The sequence below is a fragment of the Myotis daubentonii genome, chromosome 4, assembly GCF_963259705.1.
Source record: "Myotis daubentonii chromosome 4, mMyoDau2.1, whole genome shotgun sequence".
In the NCBI taxonomy this organism is placed as follows: Eukaryota; Metazoa; Chordata; class Mammalia; order Chiroptera; family Vespertilionidae; genus Myotis; species Myotis daubentonii.
The window spans coordinates 94,616,651-94,640,417 of NC_081843.1; the positions used below are offsets into that span (position 1 = coordinate 94,616,651).

A 23,767-nucleotide genomic window follows, 5' to 3' on the forward strand; every position below is an offset into this window, starting at 1 on the left:
TATCTATGTCTTAGGTCTTGTTCTCCAGAAACAAACACTGAGGTGAGGATTTGTGTGCAAGTGATTGGCTAAAACATTGCTTCCAGACCAGAAAGCTAGGGAAAGAGTGGGGGGGGGGGGACAAGACAGGGTATAATCAAAATAAGTTCTAATGTTAGTCAAAGTTCCAACCCCAGCATGATTCTGCAGGGGAGCTCTGGGATGTATAGCACATGTAGGTTTTCATGTTTCTGCACCTGTTAGACAATGGCTCAGGGATTCTGTTGGAGATAATTGTCAAGTTGTAAGCACTTTAAGCTCCCTCTGCATATGGGCAAAGTGGCTCCAATAGCCAAAGAAGGTTCTCCAAAGAGAACTGCAGGTGCAAGCCATTAGAAGAAGCAAAACCATACAGAAACTGGAGTGTATGGTGTGTGTGTGTGTGTGTATATAATGTGTGCACGTGCCTTTCTGTGGGCATATTAAAATAGCTAAGGGAACCTCAACAGAGTATCATTCTCCACTTCAAACCATTTCTCTATATGCCATTGTCATCTCCTACTGGGCTAGAGTGATAGATTCTAACCGATCTCCCTTTAACCAAACCCTTTCCTACCCTCTAACTTATTTCAACTCTGTAGCCGGATTAACCTTTTATAAACATGCCATGTTAAAATATTCCAAATGCTTTCCAATGCACTGAAAATGAATGCAATATTGTATTCTAGCTTTAAGGACTAGGGGATCCTAGCCTCTGCCGAAGTCACTGGCTCCATCTAATACAATTGGACTTTTTTGCTTAAAGGCTTACATTCTATCCAAAGTGGGCATTGTAGTTAGAACAGACCTCAGGAAATGAAGAATGCTCTCCAATTTCTCTGGCAAGGGTTATCAAAAAAGACAATGGCCAAAGGAATCTCTCAGTGAGAAGAAATCACTGCCCTTGAGGCCCCACTGCCCTGCCCCCACCCACTGGTCATTCCAGTCATTCCAGAAGGTCATTTGAAAGGTTGTTCTGCTGTCCGGTCTAATTAGCATATTATCTCTTTATTATAGAGGATTGCATAGAATACTGTATACACACACACACACACACACACACACAGTGGGAGCAACCATGGTTGATGATGATATTAACATCTTGAGAATTCGTATACTAGCACTGTGTTAACTTCTTTACCTATATTATCTAAAAAATACTGTTTAAAGCCTTGGTTTTAAAACTATTTCTGACACTTATTTCCTATAAGATTTTTATCAAATTACTTATATTCTTAATGTGTATTTCCATAGATATATGTTGTTGTAAAAATAAGTCCTTGTACTACAAATGACTATTAAAAGTTCAACCAATATTAATGATAACTTGGGAATCAGGTATTAATTATATTCCTTTGATAGAAAGAGTAGTTAAGTCCTAGTAATGTGGGTAAATATCCCAAAGCCTCACAGATAATTAGGAATAAGCCACGCTAGAAGTTTATATTTGGTCTTTATGCCCTGATAAATGCAATTGAATTATAGGTGTACTAGAGGTCCGGTGCACAAAATTCATGCACTCAGGGGGGTCCCTCAGCCTGTGAGCCTGGCTTCTGGCTGAGCGGTGCTCCTCCTGTGGGACCACAGTGACCACCAGGGGGCAGCTCCTGAATTGAGCATCTGCCCCCTGGTGGTCAGTGTGTGAAATAGCGACCAGTCGTTATACCATTAAGTTGGTTTGCATATTAGCCTTTTACTATCTAGGATGTTCCAGCATTGAGCATTTGGGTTAAGCCAGGTAAATCTGAATCCATTACCAGGACTTTTCAAACAAGTTAGAAATAACTATTGGTTGTTTTCTGGATTGGAACATATTAAATCTGAACTCCATAAATTCCAATATTTCATCAGGTTGAGAAAGCTTGGTTCAAAGCAAGAAAGAGAAGAGAGACAGAATCAGAGACAGAGCATAGTACTCAAGTACTCAACCCCGCCGATTCTAGTTTTCATGAGCAGGAGATGCCCAGTAGCTCTTTACCTCTTTCATTCTTTCCTTTCCACACTTAATGTGATTGTATAATTCAATTAATTCTTCTTTTGCCTACCCTAGTTTGAGATGGGTTTCTATTGCTTACCAAATAATTATCATCATCATCAGCAGCAGCAGTATTATGATCTCACATCTACTAAATTAAATGCCTTATAAATTTAAACCAATATGCTAATAAATAAAATTAATTGAGATACCAATGAGTTACTGTTTTTACTTCAAGAAGATTCCACTTACTATCGCAACAGAGAGACATTCTTTGTTTCAAAAACTGGATCAAGGTATCCCACACCAAGTTTCACAGTACCCATCTGTGTGCTCTTCTTTCTTGTTAGGAAATGAATGTGTTGTTGTTTTTAAATTATTAGGTAAAATGTTTCCATTCAGAGCATGTTCAACTCATTCTCAAATAAATTTGAGTGACTCACTCATCTGATTGTCGGGGGGAATAATAGCTATCAATTGTAAAGATCAGCATGGTATGGCACTATGTATTGCAAGACACAATCCAAAGTATATTTGGTATCATTGAGTTTTCCTTGGGACACCATCTCAGCTTATTACAGAAGAACAAGAGGAGGTAGAAGAAAAACAAGAGGAGGAGAAAGAGAAGAAACAGCTAGTAAAATGTAGTAGATTGTGGGCAGAAAACAGTTTTCTGTAAAGTACATAGGTTCATATATATGCATATTTTAATAATATACTTACGGCCTCTATGATCTTTGATGTATTGTAGAGATTATTTTCTGAAAATATCTATTATTTTAAATTACAAGTATATTCACATTTATATGCTGCAATATAATTATATTTAAGTCAGTCATTAACTTCCTATATACTTTAATTGTGATATATATGTCTTCCGACTTGCCTATATAAGTTTTTAAGAATAGTTCACTGATGTAACATGGAAAATAATATAAATAACATTTAGAAAAGTTTTACAGTTTACAGATCATTTGAAAGTGAGACACAACCTAATAAAGCATTTTCTCCCCCTACTCCTCAGGGGAAATAGACGGTACATTGAATTTGATATCCTGCTGAAGCCGCAAATAATGAGGACTTACCATTGCCTACCACTATTCATCTGGACCTATATGTTTTATGCAGTTGATGCTATCCCATTACAAGAAAAAGCTAACAGTGATTTACCAAGTAAAAGGATGATGAGTTTGACAAAAGATGATGGTAAAATGCTACATCGCACCAAGCGTGGCTGGATGTGGAATCAGTTCTTTTTGTTGGAAGAGTACACAGGTACAGATACACAATATGTAGGCAAGGTAAGAATTTTTATATGATAATGTAGAGGCTGGAAGTGGTTTATATTTTACAGTGGCTTTTGACATCACTAATGATTATTCAAACAATATTTGACTCATTGCGGTGTGCAAAAGGCATGACATTTCAGTAGAGTATGGTAGGGAATGTGATTTGTTCAGGTAGCTCAGTGTAGGTCAGTATTCATAGTATGTCTCAAAATAAAATTAGTTATATGTAGAATTGATTCATTATTAATCAGGTAAGTATGATTTTAATTGTATGTGTATGCATCTAAAAGATTAAAAGTTTCTTTGAAATTTAATTTAAAGTCATGGGTAAATAATAACTAGTGTGCTATAGGAGGCAATACAAAGTACAATTATAATATGCCAAAAATTACTAAATTATGTTGGTCTCTACTAATGAATAATTTATTATAATTAAGAGTAGTATGATATGTATAAGAAAAAAATACTTCTAGATAGTCCTATTTCTTTTTAAAAAATATTTTTATTGATTTCAGAGAGGAAGGGAGAGGGAGAGAGATAGAAACATCAATGATGAGAGATAATTATTGATCGGCTGCCTCCTGCATGCCCCACACTGGGGATCAAGCCCACCACCCAGCATGTGTCCTGACCAGGAGTTGAACCATCACCTCCTGGTTCATAGGTGGACACTCAGCCACTGACCACTCCAAGTGGGCGCTTCTACTTCTTAATCTCAGTCAAACTGAACAACTTCCTGCCTACAATTCAGACCCACAGATTTGAGGAAAAAGAGAAAAAGAAGTAGAAGAAAGAAACTACCTTTAGAAAGCTTTAATAGCATTCTAGTAGCAGGATGATGTTGCTCATTCACCTGAAGTACTTTGTAGCTGCTGCTCATTAGCAGTTGGGAGCAAATGTCAATGGAAAATACTTAACACTTCTTGCATTCAATTTTCAGCAAACATTCATTCAACCTCTCTCCTTTCCTCTGTGTCACAGATTATGTGACATGATCTTTCTGATATCCAAAGTTTTCTACTTATCTATCTGCCCGTACCAATCTCATTTATGCTGTTTTATATACCAGCAAGTCCTATGTTCTCTGTGCTTTACCCCCCCCATTTATGCCCACTCATTTCAAATCATGAGAATAAAAAATAAACAATTATGAATACTAACATTGTCCATAGAAACGCATATATTTTTCTTGGTTCTTGGCATATGATACTAGAGGTGATTGCAATGAAATGAGTATTGTTTAGTTCACTGCAACATCAGTCAAATAAGAAGAGGCCAAAAATATAAACAAAAAGGTACCTGATATCACAAAAGTTATGCCTATTGCTTTTAAATCACATACATTTATCTGTGAAATTTCCAAAATCTTGACCAGATTCTTCTTTAGTGTGTGTGATATTATGTTTTTCCAAATGCAGCCTATTTTATCAAAAGCCTATTACTTTCACTTTCTTTGAAATATCTGTCCTCTGGTTCCATAGGTCATATGCATCTTGCCCCATACGGTTCACCTGATGACTCTTTTTTATCTCTTATTTCTCTTCAGGTTAGTCATATGGCATCCTACAGCATCCCTCACTTAACATCACTTTTCATTCCATAGTTAATAACTAACATCGTGATATTTCAAGTTCAACTGACAAATGTTTGTATCTAAGAACTTGAAATTGCTTTATGATTCTTTTTCTCAAGCTGTGTATAAAGGGCACATTCAGTTCATGGGGCCTTATATAAAAGGTTTCATCCTGGGAGATTCACAGATACAGAAGAATAACCACAGATAAAAAGAGATACTTGTAATCTTAAGGCAACCAAGGCTCCACTACAAGCATTTATTTTTGGCTGTAAACAAAAATTCTTTCTCATAAAAATTGAGTGTGTATTGATTGATTGACCACTATTACTGCATATACATTTTATTTTATTTTTTATTAAAATTATTGAGGTTACATTGATTAAAAGAACCATATAGGTTTCAAACATACATTTCTGTGCTACATGATCTGTATATTAGATTCTTTGTCCACCATAGATTCTTACACAGCCATAAGAAAAGATGAATTACTGATATTTACAACAACATGGATGGATGGACCTTGACAATATTATTCTGAAAATTTAAAACATACATATGCTTTAGATCTTTCCGTACCATTTTGAATTAGTTCTGTAATCTGTCAATGATAGCTACTAGCAGTGTGTATAGTTTTAACTACTTTTCATAAATTATTATCACTTCTCTTGAGAAAAAAAAAACAACTATTTTTTTTTAGCTATGGACAAGGTAAGGTGTTCAGTTTCCTGTGCCTATTTATTTTTGACATGAGTCAAGATGGAAAACCCATATATAGTATTCAGAAATTTTCTCAAATGAAGATAATCACATCAAATCTGCGTGTCCATTATTTTATAGTATTTATGGAAAACAATATGTATATGAAAGAGAACTTTTAATATAAACACCTGTACTACTTTCTGAAAAGCACACTTTCTCTGTTTTGCAATAGGATCTTGTCTTATATACGCCAACCCCACATATCTACTTCATTATAAAAGTGGGCTTCCAATTATTTTTAGCATTTCTTAAGTTCATAGGGTTTATAAACTCTCTCCTAACCTGCTCTCCTGGCTTTGACATTATTATTAATTAGTATACAGAGACTAGCTAGAATCTTGCCTCTGAACTTGGTTGAACATATGAATTGTAATGAGGATGGAACTGCTTGTACAATAACAGATTGTCTTTTTGATCACATTGTCCTGGCTGCTCTGTCTGAACACAAACCTAGTCTTCCCAGTTCTATTGCACTGGCAATATCCCATGTGAAATAAAGGCCTACCATATTTACCATATACTACCAGGACTGGGTAAAAATAGGTAGCTTCTAATGCAAAGAGATGTTCACAAATATTTTCTTAGTTTTACAGAAACTAGGAGTTCCAGAAAATAATGCCTATATTAATTTATAAGTGATATAGAATTTTATAATTTTATAAATTCAGAAAGGTATAATCCTTGAATGTAAAATCTAGGACTTAATTCTGAAATTAGAGGAAGCAGTTTTGAACAAATAAAGTAGTGCTAGAAATATTTTTTAAATATTTTTATTGAGTTCAGAGAGGAAGGGAGAGGGAGAGAGAGATAGAAACATCAATGATGAGAAAGAATCATTGATCGGCTGCCTCTTGCACACCCCCTACTGGGGATGCAGCCCACAACCTGGGCACGTGCCCTGACCCGGAATGGAACTGTAACCTCCTGGTTCATAGTTTGACACTCAACCACTGAGCGACACTGGCTGGGGAGTACTTGCCAGATTAATAAAATCTACATGTGCACAGACAAACATACAACTTACAAGGTTCAGTCCTGATTGCACCATTTAGTAATTATGAAGAAGTTAGAAGTCAATTAAACTTCACATACCTTACATTCTTGCCAGTTTAAATGAAATTATCATTAAAATTTCTTTAACTCCAAAGTTCAGATATTTTCTAAGAGTGTGAAGAAACCTGTCTGTGGGCAGGAGGGTCTAGTAAAAATGTAATAAAAATTTGCATGTGGATAATCCAAACAGGTAGAATTGCATATGACATGATAAAAGACACACACACACACACACACACACACACACACACACACACACACACACACGTCCAATGGGAAAAAGATAAGATCATTAATGTGAAAGGTCCAGAATACCATGCCGAGTTGTTTAGCACAGTCTAAGTTGACAAATTTGCTTTCATTGTCTGGATGGGATGGACTGGAAGAACAAGAAAATTAATCACAATGATATTTTCATAAGGAAAATTCTTTAGAATGTTTCCTTATGTCATTTTAGATGTTTGCAAGACAGGGAAGAAAAATCTGCAATGTTGAAATTAAGAGCAATTTTTGTTTTTCACAATGCCGTCTGAAATTTGGTTGCTCACTCTTGACAAAACTATCGGATATTTACCAATTCTGTTTTCTATATCAAGAGAAACCTTTGGTTCTTACAAAGAGGATTATAAAGTCACAGAAACTACTATGTAGTTTCCCTATAATTTGAATAGACACCTGTGATGAATTACTTATGAAATCTAGTAATACAGCACAAGAGAAGAATTAAAATATATTTGTTTTCTTTTAGTGAATTTTGGGTAATGCTGGTTAACAAAATTATACAGGTTTTAGGTGCACAATTCCACAATACAAAGAGCATAGCAAAGGCTTCTATTATTCTGTTAGAGAATCTTTATATGCATTTTATTTTTTGGATATTAGATCTAGATCTTGTGGAATCCCTAATGGTCAAGGATTAATAATTAACTGGTCATATGTCTATTAATATTGAGAATTAAGCATAATATAAATACTTTATTTTACTATCTGATTATTAAAACACATTTATTGTATGAAGAGTAGACAAACTTACAGGAGTAGTGTTTTTTTTTTTAAAGGAAAACATTAGTAGTCATAAAATAACTTTGACATATCAACTTAATTGACCATTATATTTTAATTCAAAGATATGTGTTTAGCACTCATTTTGCTTAGGGCAATCGACATAGTGTCCTAGAACTACGTATAAGTAGTCATTATCTAAATATAAAATATCATTTTGCAGACTTAGCTCTAAGTTTTTAATAGTTTTAATAAAGACATTTCATAGCTTAAATCATCATGAGTGTAATCATAGAATCCTAGAATGGGAGGGGATTTTAACATTTATTGGGCTCTTGGTTATAATTAGATACAATTAGTTTAGATGTTAACTAAAACAATGAAAATACAGATACCAACAGCAAAACAGATAGGAGTCTGGTTTATATTATATTGAGAAATCAATTTGTTGAGTAATTAAGCTTTTGCACTTATGTATGTTGACTTATGCCCTAAACATTGATATTTCCCCAAAACATACATAAAATAATGTATTTGGATAGGGAGTTTTCCCTTAGGCTTTAGGATATGGCAGTTTGAAGTATATAAACACAGAAATAAAGTCTCACATTTCCTGAGGATGTTTGATAAATTTTTATAGTGTTGCAGTGTTTTTCAGAACCAAAATAAATTACATTTATAAAGGTTTTATAATGTCATTACTTATGGTGCAGTACATGTAGCAGCTGCTTCTGATTTAAAAGCACATTGTATCCCAAAATTCTCTTTATAGGTTGTTTTTAAAAAAAAAAAAAAAAACTAGAAACACATGAGGAAAATATTAAGCATTAACCTAAGTCCTCAGGACAATGCACAAATACTTACTTCACACCGAGTTATTTAAAAGCCAGCTTTTATATTAGAGAGCTATTATTTTATTCTTACTGCCAGTACTGTATTATCACATCACTGCATGCTACACTAGCCTTTTACGTACTTTAATTCTCAAACCATACTACACACTGTTTCTTGAACAATACCAATATCTTGGCCAAAATGGCTATAGAAAAAATCAACAACCACCCTCAAATTTACTTAAATAGAAATCAAAGCATTCATTACCACTGTACATTCCAGCCTGTGTCCCCATAACTATGCAGCCTTAGCTCTAGGCATAATGAGACTTTTTTTCTTCCATATTCTTGACCTCTACTTTCATTATGTTCACAGGCCTTTTTTATAGGAAATTTCTAAGCACCCTTACCATAATGTCATCTCTTCTCCTTTGTTTTAAGTCTAATCTCAAATTAATCCTCTTACGTAAAGCCGATCTATCTCCATTCACCCCAGCTAGAATTCCCCATCAAAGTTATGTCACTTATCAAAATCTTACTTATGTCCAATTTTAATTAACATTGGTCTACTATCTAGAATCTGTGACCTTTGAATCCGTTTTGGGTTTCAGTTCTTCAAAATGTGTGACATCATATATTTACTCACAATTAGCATTCAGCTGCTCTCTTAAGAGAACTTTATTGAGCATATATAATCTGGGTCCTGAGAAACTGACATGATGAATCACACAGGAAGAGCAGATAAACTTTAAAATAAGTATATTCCCTTCTCCGGACACATGTTGCACCAAATTCAGTACTTTTCCTGTATTCCCATTATACTCAGTGCCCTGATTGCAACCAAGCCCCTCCCATTTTGTTCTATGCCCTTAAACAGCAGATATTTTAATTTCGCTTTCACTCCAAAATATGATATGTCCTTGATACAGATAATTAAAAAGAGGTATCCATGATTAAAAGATAGGATTAAACAAAGTCTGACTGAATATGAAATTGTAACTACTCCCAGAAACATTTGCATTTAAAATTTTAGAGAGCTTTCCCTGCCCCTCTGAAATATAAATAACTGTTAAACCATTCAAAAATGTAAGTGTGGTAGAAAATGTTCATTAGTATGATTACCAAATTATGTGTGATTTTTCCTGATGTCCTATTTCAGTGCTTTTGTACTATTTCAAATACTCCAACATTTTTTTCCTCTATTTCCAAACTTATAGAACATCAAGTCCACCCATACATACTCATCATTATTTTTAAAAAGTCACTTAGGTATCTAATTCCAGTGGCCTTTTTAAAAATTCATGTGTCTCTTTATGTTGTTCATGCATTTCTAGTCATTATGTTGACATTTTTGTTTATGTGGTAATATGAAGCTGCCTTAATTATTGAAGCAATATTTAATTTTTTAATCTAGTCATTTAAGTTCCCTAACTGTGTTCCTCTTCTTCAAGATCACTATGGATTTTGAGGCCTTTTGCATTTTCATAAATTTTTTAAAATTAGCTTTTCAGCCGAAACCGGTTTGGCTCAGTGGATAGAGCGTCGGCCTGCGGACTGAAAGGTCCCAGGTTCGATTCCGGTCGGGGGCATGTACCTGGGTTGCGGGCACAACCCCAGTAGGAGATGTGCAGGAGTCAGCTGATTGATGTTTCTCTCTCATAGATGTTTCTAACTCTTTATCTCTCTCCCTTCCTCTCTGTAAAAAACCAATAAAATATATTTTTAAAAAATTAGCTTTTCAATTTTCATTAGTCTCAGAAACTATTTCAGATTAAAGAGTTTAAAATGATGCCTCTGTAAGAAAAGATGTGATTCTGGATTAAATTCTGAATTTAAGTGGAAAGTTACCATAAAAATATTATTAGAATAATTGACATATTTAAAAATGGACTATATATATATATATAAAGCCAGCAACCAGAACACCATAAGGACCACAAAGACCTGTCACTATGATGCCCACTGTGGCCAATGGACAGGCCGATCAGGTGTGGAGCCGGCAGGCCAACCTCCCACAGCCCTTCTCCCCCAGCTGGCCCCACCCTGATGGGCCCCCATTACGCCAATAGGCCCACAGCCCCTCCCCCTGCTGGCCTGAGCCCTGATTGCCCCCCCTACCCTGATAGGGGGCGGGGATGGACAGTCAACCTTGTGAAGCCCCTCCCCATGGCTAGCCCCACCTTCAATGGGGCCCCACCACCCCAATCAGCCCACAGCTGCTCTCCCCGGTCTGCCCTGCACCTGATCGCCCACCCCCACTCTAATAGGGGGTGAAGCCGGCTGACCGACCTCCTACAGCCCCACCCCGCGATGGGTCCCCTACTCATTAGGGGGTGGGGCCAGCTGGCCCACCACCCATAGCCCCTCTCCATAGCTGACCCCACCCCTGATTAGCCCCCACCACCCCAATTGGCCTGCGGCCCCTCCCCCAGCCAGCTCCTCCACAGATCAATGGGGGGTGAGGCTGGCCAGTCAACCTCCCATTGCCCCTCCCTTGTCCGTTGACTCTCGATTGCCCCCCCACCCTGATTGGGGGTGGGGCCACTGGCCAATCATCCATGGCTCCTTCCCCCAGCCAGCCCAGCCCTGATCAGGGTAGGCTGGCAGGCTAACCTCCCACTGTTTCCTCCTCCTGACAGGCCCAGCCTTGATTTGCCCCGATTGGGGCCCGGTCGGCTGGACCCCACCCATGCACAAATTCGTGCACTGGGCCTCTGGTGTTATATATCATTATATTGTTATTTTTTTAATTTTGTGATTTTGCTATAATTATATTAGACAGTTTTCTAATTCTTAGGTTATAGGTGCTGAAGTAGTCATCTAGAGGTATAAATGGATATGATCTCTACAAATGGGAGAAGCTAACTTTAGTGCATATAATACATGTAATAATATATAGGACAAACATTCACAGGCCTACAGAAGTCTATAACACAATAAGAAAAATATGAACAGGTAAATAGAAAATTGGCAATAAGATTAGCTAAGTACTTCACAAAAAAATGATATCCAAATCTCCTGCTGGAATATATATATATATATATATATATATATATATATATATATATATATGACAAAGTGCTCAACTCATTAGGAAATGTAGAATTAAACCACTAAAAACCAGAATTACTATGAATAAAAATGCCCCAAATCCCATGGAACGCTCACAGATCCATGTTAAACTACAAATACTAGAGACATTAAAGGAGACTTAAATAGAGAAATACAATGTGCTTGGAGATTAGAAGACTAAAAAAAATCTAAGGATTAAATGCCCTCCCAATCAATACCCGTATAGTATTTCTTTTAAGTTTATTTTGAAAAAAATTAAATCTTTGGAGGATCACTCAAATTGTGCACAGAAGTTCTGTACATCATCCAGCAATTTTACCAATGATCACCATTTCATGAATTTGTTTAGTCACTTTCAGTTTGTAAAGATTTTATATTATGGCAGAACTATTTCCATCTTATTGCCACTTCTAGGACTTGTCCCTTCTTGAGAACTATATACTTGGAGTACTTGCATACCCACACTAACTTGGCAAGGATTCAACTCTCATTTTTGTTCCCTGCTGATGAAATCTCTGTTCAGTTTCTTAGCTTTCTTGCTGATGTTATCTGTCTTGCATGGAGCTGTATTTAGTGCACATCAACTAAACATTTGGGGAATGTTAAAAGACATTTGGGGGATCAACTCTCTGTGATTCCCTCCTCCCTAAAATTGTGTCCTCCAGTTTATAATCACTCAGGCAGACTCAAACTCTAACACTATCCTCTCAGCCCAACAATACTGCTTCTCTCTTTTTGACATCTGATTACATATTTTCCCCATCCCCATAACCAGAAAGCAGCCTCTGTAGGGAGAATAGGCACTGACTGTTTATTGATACAGAATTTCAGTTTGGGAAGATGAAAAAGACCTACAGATGGATGGTAATAATGGCTGCACAACTATGTGAATATACTTAATGACATTGAATTTTACACTTAAAAATAGTAAAAATTGCAAGCTGAACATTATATATGTTTTACCACAATTTTTAAAAAGTGTGTTCACCATTAGACTGTCATAAACTTCAGGATTTTATTATTATATGTTTTGACTTTTAGTAATGCCTTGTATTCAACAGAGTTCAGCAATATTTTGTTTAAATGAAGAACTCAGCTTTCATAGAAATAAATTAAATACTTATTTTTGAAAATTCCATCAATGCCAGAATAAAGAATGGCTAAAGCTTAACTTAGGATCATAGCCTTTTGCACTCCTCCTCTATGGGTTGATGTCCAGTGTTATCAAATTATCCTCAAACTGTCCAGTCTCATGTTTATCAGTCTCTATGTGTGTTTGTTTCGGCCATATGTTTGTAATTATTCTCTGTGAGTATAATTTTAATGCAACTACTTCATAAGGACAGAAATCCCAATTCCAAGATTGCTTTTGAGAAACATAGCAAAGTGTGAATATGCAGATTGCATGCACCACTAAGTACTGCAATATTGTAAGATTTAAAAAAGTTTCCTGAAGTGCTACGTCACAGTAAGCTCTCTTTGCCCCCCCAAAGCTACACTTAAAAATTTTGTTTCCTGTCTTATTATATTAAGTAGAGCTTGCAAGGGCTTTATATCATAGAAGGTAGCTAAATCAGTCACTTTTAAGGACGGAATTGTTGGCATTTGGATGTCCTCTAGCATGTCAAGAACTGCGAAGACCCTCTGTTTCCTTCCTGGCAAAGAACTCAAACTTTCAGGTGAAAAAAGGCAGGAGCCATTTGTAAACATGTTCTATTCACTTCTTGTCTGGACCGACACATCTCTACAGTCACACTTCTGCCCTGCCAGTCACAACTCCGCAAGCACCCATGAGATCCATAATCACTGTCTTCTTTCCAGGGCAATTTTGTACACCTCCAGTGCATCGGTGAGTGTAAGAGGGCAGAAGGCAGTCCCACCAGTTATCTTTTAAACTTTCTAAACTTTTATTATTCTGTATATAACAGTTATGTAAAATAAATATCACACCGCTACTTTGCTTTTACTGCATTTTATAAAAAAGTATTTCTGTCATATCTATTCAAACTGCTTATTCTTTGAAAATACAGATTCCTTTCCCCCTCTCCCTCTGCTCATATCAGCACTCGATTCAATGTTGAATTTAGGCAAGGTTTTTGAGCAGAGGATTCTGTGATGCTAGCGTCATTATTATAATTACTGCAAGAGAGAGATAAAAATGAACAGGCAGATATCTTCCAAACCCATTGAACTGCTTTAGCAGAGTTTTATGAAGGGAAAACAAATCACATGTTAGCGTATTTGCTTATTTATCTTTATAAGTACAAAACCATCAATCATTTTGCTCACTTGAGGTGGCCTTTCCTTAACATGAAAATGTGATCTTAAAAATGTAACAGAAAGGGAAAATTTAAATTTAAAATATGTTATATGGCATGCTTAGATAAAATTAAGCTGTATTAAATAATATAAACATTACATGTTATTTTGTTGATTTTTCGATGTATTTTAAATTGCAAAAATGCATTATAAACACTGTTTTGAACCTAAAATTTATTCATATTAAAATAGATAATATCATAAAACAAAATGAAAGGAAACCATTAAAGGAAATATTTATTAAACCATGTTCCCTGAAGTATATTAGCACAAAGACACACTCGAATCAGTGAAATTGATTAGAATCACTTGAAAAGCTTTGGTTCTAGAAGGGTTTGAAATTGATGGATAATATTCTATAATTAAATGTGACAAATATAAATTTAGTTTCAACTGTGAATCAACAGTGAATATGGTTCACACTGCCAAATGTCAGGTAACTTCTTTAGTAAAATAATAGAAAATATAATTGATGCCATACAGGTGATTGAAAACTAATGTAAAAAAAGAAAATAACATACTATTTAGGCAATGAGATATCCAGTAGAATTGTCCACAGATGTTTTAGATCTTGGTAGCTTAATTTTTTAATTTCTTATGCTATTAACATAAAACATAGTATAGAGCTAATAAAGAGAGCACATTCAATATTTGAAGCCATGTCTCATGAACAGTTATCACTTCAAAGTTGGATTAAAAGATAAACTTAATACTACCTTGCTGCAGTTAACAATCTGAAGAGGAGTGCAGGCAAATGTACACACACACACACACACACACACACACACACACACGCACGCGCACACACATGTAGAGCAATGAGAGTACCTTTTTTAAAAGATTAAGCATCACAAGCAAATATTACAAGGACAACTCTATTGTCAAAGTATCTCAGCCATGCAGTTGATTTTAGAAACATATGCAAATATGTTGCATAATAACGATTCATTCTAAATTCCCTTCTTATTGACTTGCAGGTTTTATATTTCATGAATTTTGTGCACTGAAAACACAATGAATAACGCTATTTAAAGCTGTTCCTACTGAGGAGGTATTTCCTCAAAGTTGGGGTGAAATTGCTATTGATAGCACTCCCTGGAATATAAAAATTGCCTCTTGAAACTGATGTATTCAAGGCTCTATCTTTGTTTGTGTTCTACGAGATATACGATGACCGAAGAGTGAATCCTCATTTTCTCTCATGTCATTCACTCGTGGTGTAATATGTGCTTCATCTTGACCGTTTTCATGGTGAACAATGCTGGAGTAAGGCAGCGCACATATCTTCTGACTTTCTGGTCAAGGCTAGAAGTAGAGGCTCACATATTAGCTTTGCATAAAGCTAAAAGGAAGCAGGGTTTGCATTTATGTCCAAAGGAACTACATAGAATAAAAGGAAACAAAGGTGTAAAAATTATGATAAGAATGGCCTCTCTTGTCAGTAGCATTTCTGAGCTTTTTACTGCTAACACCATACATTGGAATTTTAGAGAAAATGAAAGTGTTTGTTGCTATTTAATTTGAATTATATGTGAAGATCCAGGACCATTCATCCCTATTGTATTTACAGTTGGTATTTGAGTCACTGGAGCACTTGCAACATTTATAAGAAAAAAACATTTTTAATGTGTATACAGTATATAGAACAAGGTCAAATTTGCAAAATGTGTTTTCTTGGCATATGAATAAGGTCTAGTCTATGTAAATGTATGGAAAGAGAATTCAGTGAAGGCAAAGAAATGAAGGTTCTGATTACTAATGCAAAAACTTCAGGGTGCACTCAATTATCCTATCATCCTTCCTTGGAGTTGTTGCGATGGTTTAGTTATTTTCTACATTTATTTTAAGCTAACAAGCCTGATAAGTATGATATAACTTAATGAAGCTTGATCATGACTGTCCAAGCAACACAATATTGGGAAAACCACTTATAGGACATACGGAACCACACACAGCATGTGTATGTACATATATCGGTGCAGGGAGGTTGTTTTTCCTCACACATTTCTGAGGTTAGGTAAGCTGTTAGAAAAACTATGACTAGATCCATGGGGAGTATTCTTTACTGGTAAACAATGTGCCTCATGGTTATTTCTTCGCTAAGCTTTTTGAAAAACTTTAATTGATTATAAAGAAATATAATTTAGATTAGTAACTATAAGTTGACTTGTACGTCTAGACAAAAAGACAATGACTATTTAGATTTGTAACATTTTCATAAAAACAAAAGCCTAATGTATCTTAAATTATTAGAACTCAAGTTTTACTACTACATTTTAGCTTTATTTTATTTTAATCTTTTTATTTTTTATTTTTTAAACATATTTTTATCAATTTTAGAAAGGAAAGAAGAGGGAGATAGAAACATCAATGATGAGAAAAATCATTGATCAGCAGCCTCCTGCACACCCCCTATTGGAAATCAAGCTCACAATCCTAGAATGTGCCCTTGGCCAAAATCAAACCTGGGATCCTTCAGTCCGCAGGTTGATGCACTATCCACTAAGCCAAACCAGCTAGGGCTATAGTTTTATTTTAATTTAAAAGTGTCATTTGAATTTAAAATTGGTTTTGGTATTAAGAAATTGAGACTCATATGACTTACCTGGAAAAAGGTATTTGTATATGTATACATGGATATAAGATATATAACACACATAATATATCCACATATACATATATAAACTTTCTTTTTCAACCCACAAATAAAATCAGCAGAAGACAGAAAAAAAGAAATCTAGGATCCTTATGTTAGCAAAAAAAAAAAAAAAAAAAAAAAAAGGAAAAGGAGTGAAAAGAAATAATGAGCACAGGTATCAGGCAAAGGACATTTTGCTTTTTATTTATTTTTTTAATTTAAATTTTATTATTATTTTTTTTTAATCCTCACCTGAGGATATTTTTCCATTGATTTTTAGGGAGAGTGGAAGAGAGAGGGAAAGACAGAGAGAAACATTGGTGTGAGAGAAACACATCGATTGGTTGCCTCCTGCACTCGCCCCAACCATGGCCCAGGCCTGGAAGGAACCTGCAACCAAGGTACATGCCCTTGACCGGAATCAAACCTGGAACCCTTTGGTCCACAGGCTAACGCTCTATCCACTGAGCCTAACCAGCTAGGACCATATTGGGTTTTAAAAGTATCAATGCAGTCCAATTAAACTCTACAACTCTGTATTGATATATGTTAGTTCTAGTTATTATGCTAGGATATCTCAGGTTTACAATGAATGATACTTTACAAATATCAAAATGAGCAGGAACATACATACAAAGGTAAGAGCTAACCTTACAGAGCCCAGTTAAATAGAATTCCTGTTTTTGCCTTATTTACATGCTCTAACTTATCACATTGATATTTCAAAAATTTCACACTATCACCATTCCAAAAATCTTTTCTGGCTGCTAACGTAAGAATAGATTCTCTATTTCACTCAAAACAACAAAAATGATAATAAAGCAATTTGTTCTTTTTTAATGAAACTTGTAAAAAGGAAAAAGCTTGGTACTTTGTCAAGGGATTTTGAAGTGCATTTTTAGTGAAAAGTAATAAAAAATAACAACAAAAATAATAGTTGATGTAGCAATTCACTCTACCCAGTAGATGTACTCTTAGAAATATATGAAGATATATGTACAATAGTATTCATTATAACACTTAACAACCAATGACAATAACAAAGGAACCAACTTAAATATCTGTGCAAGTTTCTTTAAATACAAATGAATAAGTCTTTCACAATTATCTGATCTGCTTATATCCCCTCTCCAGAAGCAATGAGGGTAATTTTTCTTTATGTAGGAAAATTTCATGATAACAGAAGAGAAACAAAATCAAAGAGATCCAAATTTCTATGTCTCATTGCTTTATTTTTTTTCTTTTCCTTTTTTAAAATATACACTTCAATGAAATTCAGTACATTATTAATGTGCCACCATGATTTCTATTTCTAAAATGTCTTCATCAACTCAAAATCTCATACCTTCTAAGCAGTCACTTCCTAGTCTCCTAGACCCTATATTTTTGTTACATAGATTATTTTGGGGTTTCCAATTATCCTTCTTTTATAATGAAATGTTTTTACTTGGTGGACCTAAGTTCTTCATAAATATAACAAGCGTACAATTTAGAATTTATTTAAAATAATTTTGTCTTCATTGTACCAAGGTATTATCTTATGAGTTCAGTTTTCTAATCTTAACTTAGTTACTTTCTGGTAACCAATTTTTTCACACGTATCATGAGTTTATTTTGTTTGTTTATATCTATGAATACAATTGCCTCCACTATCCCCTAATTTAGAGGTAAACTTCAGCTTTGTGTTTAGGAAAAAATCCCTACAGAATGAGAGATATCTCAGCTGACACATGTAGGAATCAGACAGGCAAATAAGAAAAGCATCCTTTTGATAAATAAATAAATAAAAAAACAGGAAAAACTATGTAGGCCTTCTAATTTCTTAGAAAGCTTATATCTTATTTCAATGTGGATGTAAACCATCTCTTTGCTCCATGTTGGTTAGAGAAGAAGGGTAACAAAAACCAGCCAACCAACCAATGATGCCATTTTATAAACTGTTCTTATCTCCCTCAATGTCCATCCTACTTAACTTAACTTTTCATTTCTGTTAACCTCGGGGATTCATATGTACTAAGACACAAACAAACAAACAAACCCCAAACCAGACAGTTCTGTTCCTCACTAGAATTTTCTTTGTTGTTCACTGAGATTTATATCTCATTTTTCAGAATAATGTGTTAGTATATCCTACCCATTTGTTCTCCTCCAGGAATTCACTAAAATTAACTAGTGCATCAGTCCTTGTTCTCCACATTATTGTAAACTTATTCATTTTAATAGTTTTTCACTATATTTCAGTTTGTTTGTGAGAGAGAATGGGAAGCTAATTTGTTAGCTTAATCTGTCATTTTAAATCCAAAGTCTCACAATGATTTCCAGGTAATCTTTAAATAGAATCTTATGTAAAATAAAGGTGGTTTATTTAAAATATAGGCAGTTCCAGAATATATTAGTTAATTTGATGAAGAGAAAGCATACTGTGGTAGAGCATGGAATCTGCATAATGCCTATAGTTGTGCATAAAATTTGTAAGTTAAGTAAGTAATTTCAAATATTCATGGAAATAGCAATTTGGCAACAAAATAATATTTAATAACAAGATTTTATGCTTTTAAGATCACTTCTCATTGACTTTATACATAAATGTACCTTATTATTATCATACTAGAAGATCAGTGCACAAAATTCATGCACTGGGTAGGGGATGGACCCTCTCTCAGTCCAGAACCCCTTAGGGGATGTCTGCCTGCCTGCTTAGGCCCGATTCCCCAAGGGTCTAAGCTGGCAGTCAGACCTCCCTCTTGCAGTCTGGGGCTCTCGCTCCTTACCACCCACCTGCAGCAGAGATGGGAGAGGCCGCTCAGGATAAGCGCCACTCAGCCAGAAGCAGGGCTCATTGCTCCTTAGTGCTGTGGAGGTGGGAGAGGCTCCCACCACCACCACTGCGCTCTCCAGCTGTGAGCCCAGATTCTGGCTGAGCTGTGCTCCCCCTTGTGAGAGTGCACTTACCACCAGGGGGCAGCTCCTGGTTGAGTGTCTGCGCCCTGGTGTTCAGTGCATGTCATAGCAACCGGTTGTTCCATTGTTCAGTGTATTTGCATATTAGGGTTTTATTACATAGGATAAAATCTATTCAATTCCACTCTATAGCAAATGAGATTACAAATTTCAAAAATAAGTTTATTGCTCGGCCAACATGGCTCAGTTGTTGGGCATTGACCTATGAACCAGGAGGTCATGGTTCAATTCCCAGTCAGGTCACATGCCTGGGTTGTGGGCTCAACCCTCAGTGTGGGGCAGGAGGCAGCCAATCAATGATTTTTCTCTCATCATTGATGTTTCTATCTCTCTTTCCCTCTCCATTCTTCTCTAAGAACATTAACAATATATTTTTTTAAATAAGTTTATTTAGTTTAATATTTTAGATGGAAATTAAAAATGTGATATTAAAATTCAACTAAATGGATATTTTTGAAGAAAGTAAATGAAATTTTTAAAAATTTGATGTACAGAAATTATCAAATTAAGGAAATGTTAAAAGCTAAGTGCTAAGGATAACAAATAATTAGATGCTCATAGCTAAATGATAAAAGCAGAAGAAAGGCCAACTTTTTGAATTTGCTAATGATTATGTGTAATCTTCATTGAGCACTAACCATAGCCCAGATACTTTATTGTTTCATATATTACTAAAAACTTAACTCTTAATTCTAAGGATGATCACTACTATTATGATGATTTTATGGAGAAGCTGAAAGGCTAAATCATTTGCTTCAGTCATATAGTATCAATTGCAGACTTAGGGTTTTAAATTTGTCTGTCTCTAAGAATCCATCCTTTTAACCATTATATTACTAGATGCCCAGTGCATGATTTCGTGCATCAGTGGGGTCCCTCAGTCTGGCCTGCGGGATCAGGCTGAAACTGGCTCTCCAACATCCTCCAAGGGGTCCCAGATTCCGAGAGGGCACAGGCCAGGCCTAGGGATCCCACCCGTGCACAATCGAGGCCGGGGAGGGACGTGGGAGGTTGGCCAGCTGGGGAGAGACCACGGGGGGGCTCCAGGCCATGTCTGGCCCATCTCACTCAGTCCTGATCAGCCAGACCCCAGCAGCAAGTTAACCTACTGGTCAGAGCATCTACCCTGGTGGTCACTGCATATCATAGCAATTGGTCAACTGGTCGACTGTCTGCCCCTTGGTGGTCAGTGCATGCCATAGCGACTGGTTTACCAGTTGACAGCCTGCCCCCTAGTGATCAGTGCATGCCATAGCAACTGGTTGAGCAGCCTTAGCATATCCTTAGCATATTAGGTTTTTATTATATAGGATACTGATGGTTAGTGTAGCTTAGTCTATGATATATCAATCACACATCCGCTAACTGTAGAAAGATGGATTAGTATAAGAAAATCTACCTGAATATATGTGATAGGAAGAATTACATGCTTATTTCCTAATACCTAGAACCTATGACTTTGGTACATTGTATGGCAAAGGAGAATTGAGGTTGCTATTCAGCTATTCTTGAAATACAGACAGAGATAGAGATAGTAGAGAGATAGATAGATGATAGGTAAATGATAGATAGATAGATGATAGATAGATATATAGAGAGATGGTAGAGATAGAGACAGAGGCAGACAGAGATAGAGATAGAGACAGATATATATAGATATAGATATAGATATAAATATATCTATATATGTATATCTATATATCTATATATCTATATCTGTATATATATACATATATATGTATATATATATATATATATATATATATATATATATATATAGAGAGAGAGAGAGAGAGAGAGAGAGAGAGAGAGAGAGAGGAGATAGAGATAAATTGGTAAAGAAATGCAACCAAAAAATAATGTTCAGAGAAATACCACGTGAAAATCATTTGACCTGCTATTGCAGGGTTTGCAGCTGGAGGAAGGAACTTAAGATCCAAGGAATCCGACCCTAGCTGGTTTGGCTCCGTGCATAGAGCGTCGGTCTGCGGACCTAAGGGTCCTTCCTGGGTTTGATTCTTGTCAAGGGCACTGTACTTAGGTTGCAGGCTCCTCCCCAGCCCAGACCCCAGGCTGTAGTCCAGGCCTGTGCAGGAGGCAACCAATGTATGTGTTTCTTTCACATCAATATCTGTCTCTCTCTCTCTTCTACTCTCTCTGAAAGTTGTCCTCAGGTGAAAATTTAAAAAAAGACAAGAGCCAAGGAATCAATCAGGTAGGCCCTAGAAACTTAAAAAGTCAGGGAAATGGATTTTCCCATAGATCTTCCAGAATAATACAGCCCTGCTGATATCTTGATTTTAGCCTACTTAGACCTTGTTGGACATCTGACCTAGAGAACTGCACCTTAATAAATTTGTATTACTGTAGGCCTTTACGCTTGTTGTAAATTGTTACAGCAGGAATAGGAAACTGACACACGATATAAGAAAGAGCTTCTACATATTGTAACATTTAACCTGAGCCCTGAAGAACAATCAGGAATACTTCAAAGAAGTAGAGGGAAGACTATCTAGATAGTGGGAGTTAATGTTTGAAAAGTAAGAAAGCAAACAGCTAAAAAAGAATAGTTGAGAAATCACAGATTAGTGATGTTTGGTTTTAGTTGAAATTAAGGGTTAACTGCTTAGGAAAATATTCTAACAGTCCATTGTAAATTGTCATTTAAATTAAATTTATGACACATAACACAGATTTGATTTTTTAAAGTTTTGTCGGAATTATTATAACACTAGAGGCCCGATGCACGAAATTCATTCAAGAGCAGGCCCTCACAGCCCCAGCTGCCTTGGGCCTCACAGCCCTGCCCCCTGCCCACTGGTCATTCTGGAAGGTTGTTCCGCTGTCTGGTCTAATTAGCATATTAACTCTTTATTATATAGGATAAAAATTATAATTTATTTTTATTTGTACAATTTTTATCAGAACATCCCACATGTTTGTTTTATATGTAACAGCAATGTTAAAATCAACAAGTTTAATTCGTAACTGAACCAAGTAAACTAGCCATTTAAGTCTTTTAAAAGTTATTCCCTCCAAAAAAACTGAGGGAGCTTTTCTTTTCCACTCCACAGACTGGTTTCCCAATCGTTCTGTTTTTTTTGGAGGGCTTTCAATTGATGAGTAAACTGCTTTGGGTGTATTTCAGAACTTCTTTCCCAAAATAAAACTAATCTGGACAAATTGAATATTGCATAGATTTCTTTGCAGATGCTGTTCTTTAGACACCAAATGCAATTGCCATCCAGTATAACTTTTACCTATTTACCCCACAGTAAAAACTGTCTGAACTGAAAAATATGATGGATATAACCTGTGATCATCCAGCTAATACAATTGTTTTACCTCAATGACAATTTTTAGCTTATTTCAAAATAGCCAACTCAATATGGGGCATTATTTCAGTCTTTACTGACTCATAAGCATATGAACTAGTGCCCAGCTTCTACCTCTTCTATAGCCTCTTCCTCCATAAGAAGCTGGGAATAAAGTTTTATCTCCAAAGAGTAGTGATTTATTTTTTCCAAATGTGAAGAACTGGGCAGTTACCAAAAAGAAAAATAGCTCCTAATTTTCCAAAACTGTAGTTAGAAAGATAATTAATACTCAAAATTGATAATTAACCACTAATGAAGGAAACTGTGGAAAGTATTATTGCTAATTGGAATTTATGTGTTATAGAAAGAAATGAAAAAAGAATAATGAGGAGTCAGGAAACTTTGTTTTAAATGCCTTTCTGCAATAAAATTCTAACATGACCTTGAGCAATGTAATTAATCTGTCACTCTAAATTAAAGAGTTTGTGCTCAACTATATTGAGATCCATGGTGAAGAAAGCAAGCTGATATGGATATAGTTTAGTGCATGAGGAGGGAAACAATGAGTAGATACTTTTAAGAGGAACAAAGAGGGAAGGTCACATAGGTTCTTGGAAGCCATAATGATCTTTTGGTTTTATTTGATTTTTTGGTGTGTGTGTGTGTGTGTGTGTGTGTGTGTGTGTGTGTGAGAGAGAGAGAGAGAGAGAGAGAGAGAGAGAGAGAGAGAGAGAGAGAGAGAGAGTTACTGGAATGAAAAAAAAATGAAAACCATAGATCTGATGTAAGGAAGTGATTCATATAAACTAATTCTATTTTGGGGAAAAATCACTCTGGTTGTTATGTGGAACAAGGGTCCTAAAGGCGAGAGAGATTCAGAGACACTGAGTAGGAAGTTACTAAAGTAATCCAAGTGGTCAACAGTGGTGGTTTGAACTAATATGTTAACAGAAAA

The 23,767-nt window shown here is 35.7% G+C and overlaps 1 protein-coding gene across 4 annotated transcripts in view; it reads left to right on the forward strand.

Annotated features, from left to right (window-relative positions):
• Nucleotides 1-3,025: 3,025 nt before the first annotated feature.
• Nucleotides 3,026-23,767, forward strand: part of CDH9 (cadherin 9) — a 52,892-nt gene continuing 32,150 nt past the window's right edge. For all 4 annotated transcript variants that reach the window (XM_059691872.1, XM_059691873.1, XM_059691874.1 and 1 more), the window contains exon 1: nt 3,026-3,294. In XM_059691872.1, the coding sequence (XP_059547855.1) occupies nt 3,067-3,294 (228 nt within the window). In that variant the 5' untranslated portion in view covers nt 3,026-3,066. The remainder of the gene's footprint in view (nt 3,295-23,767) is intronic.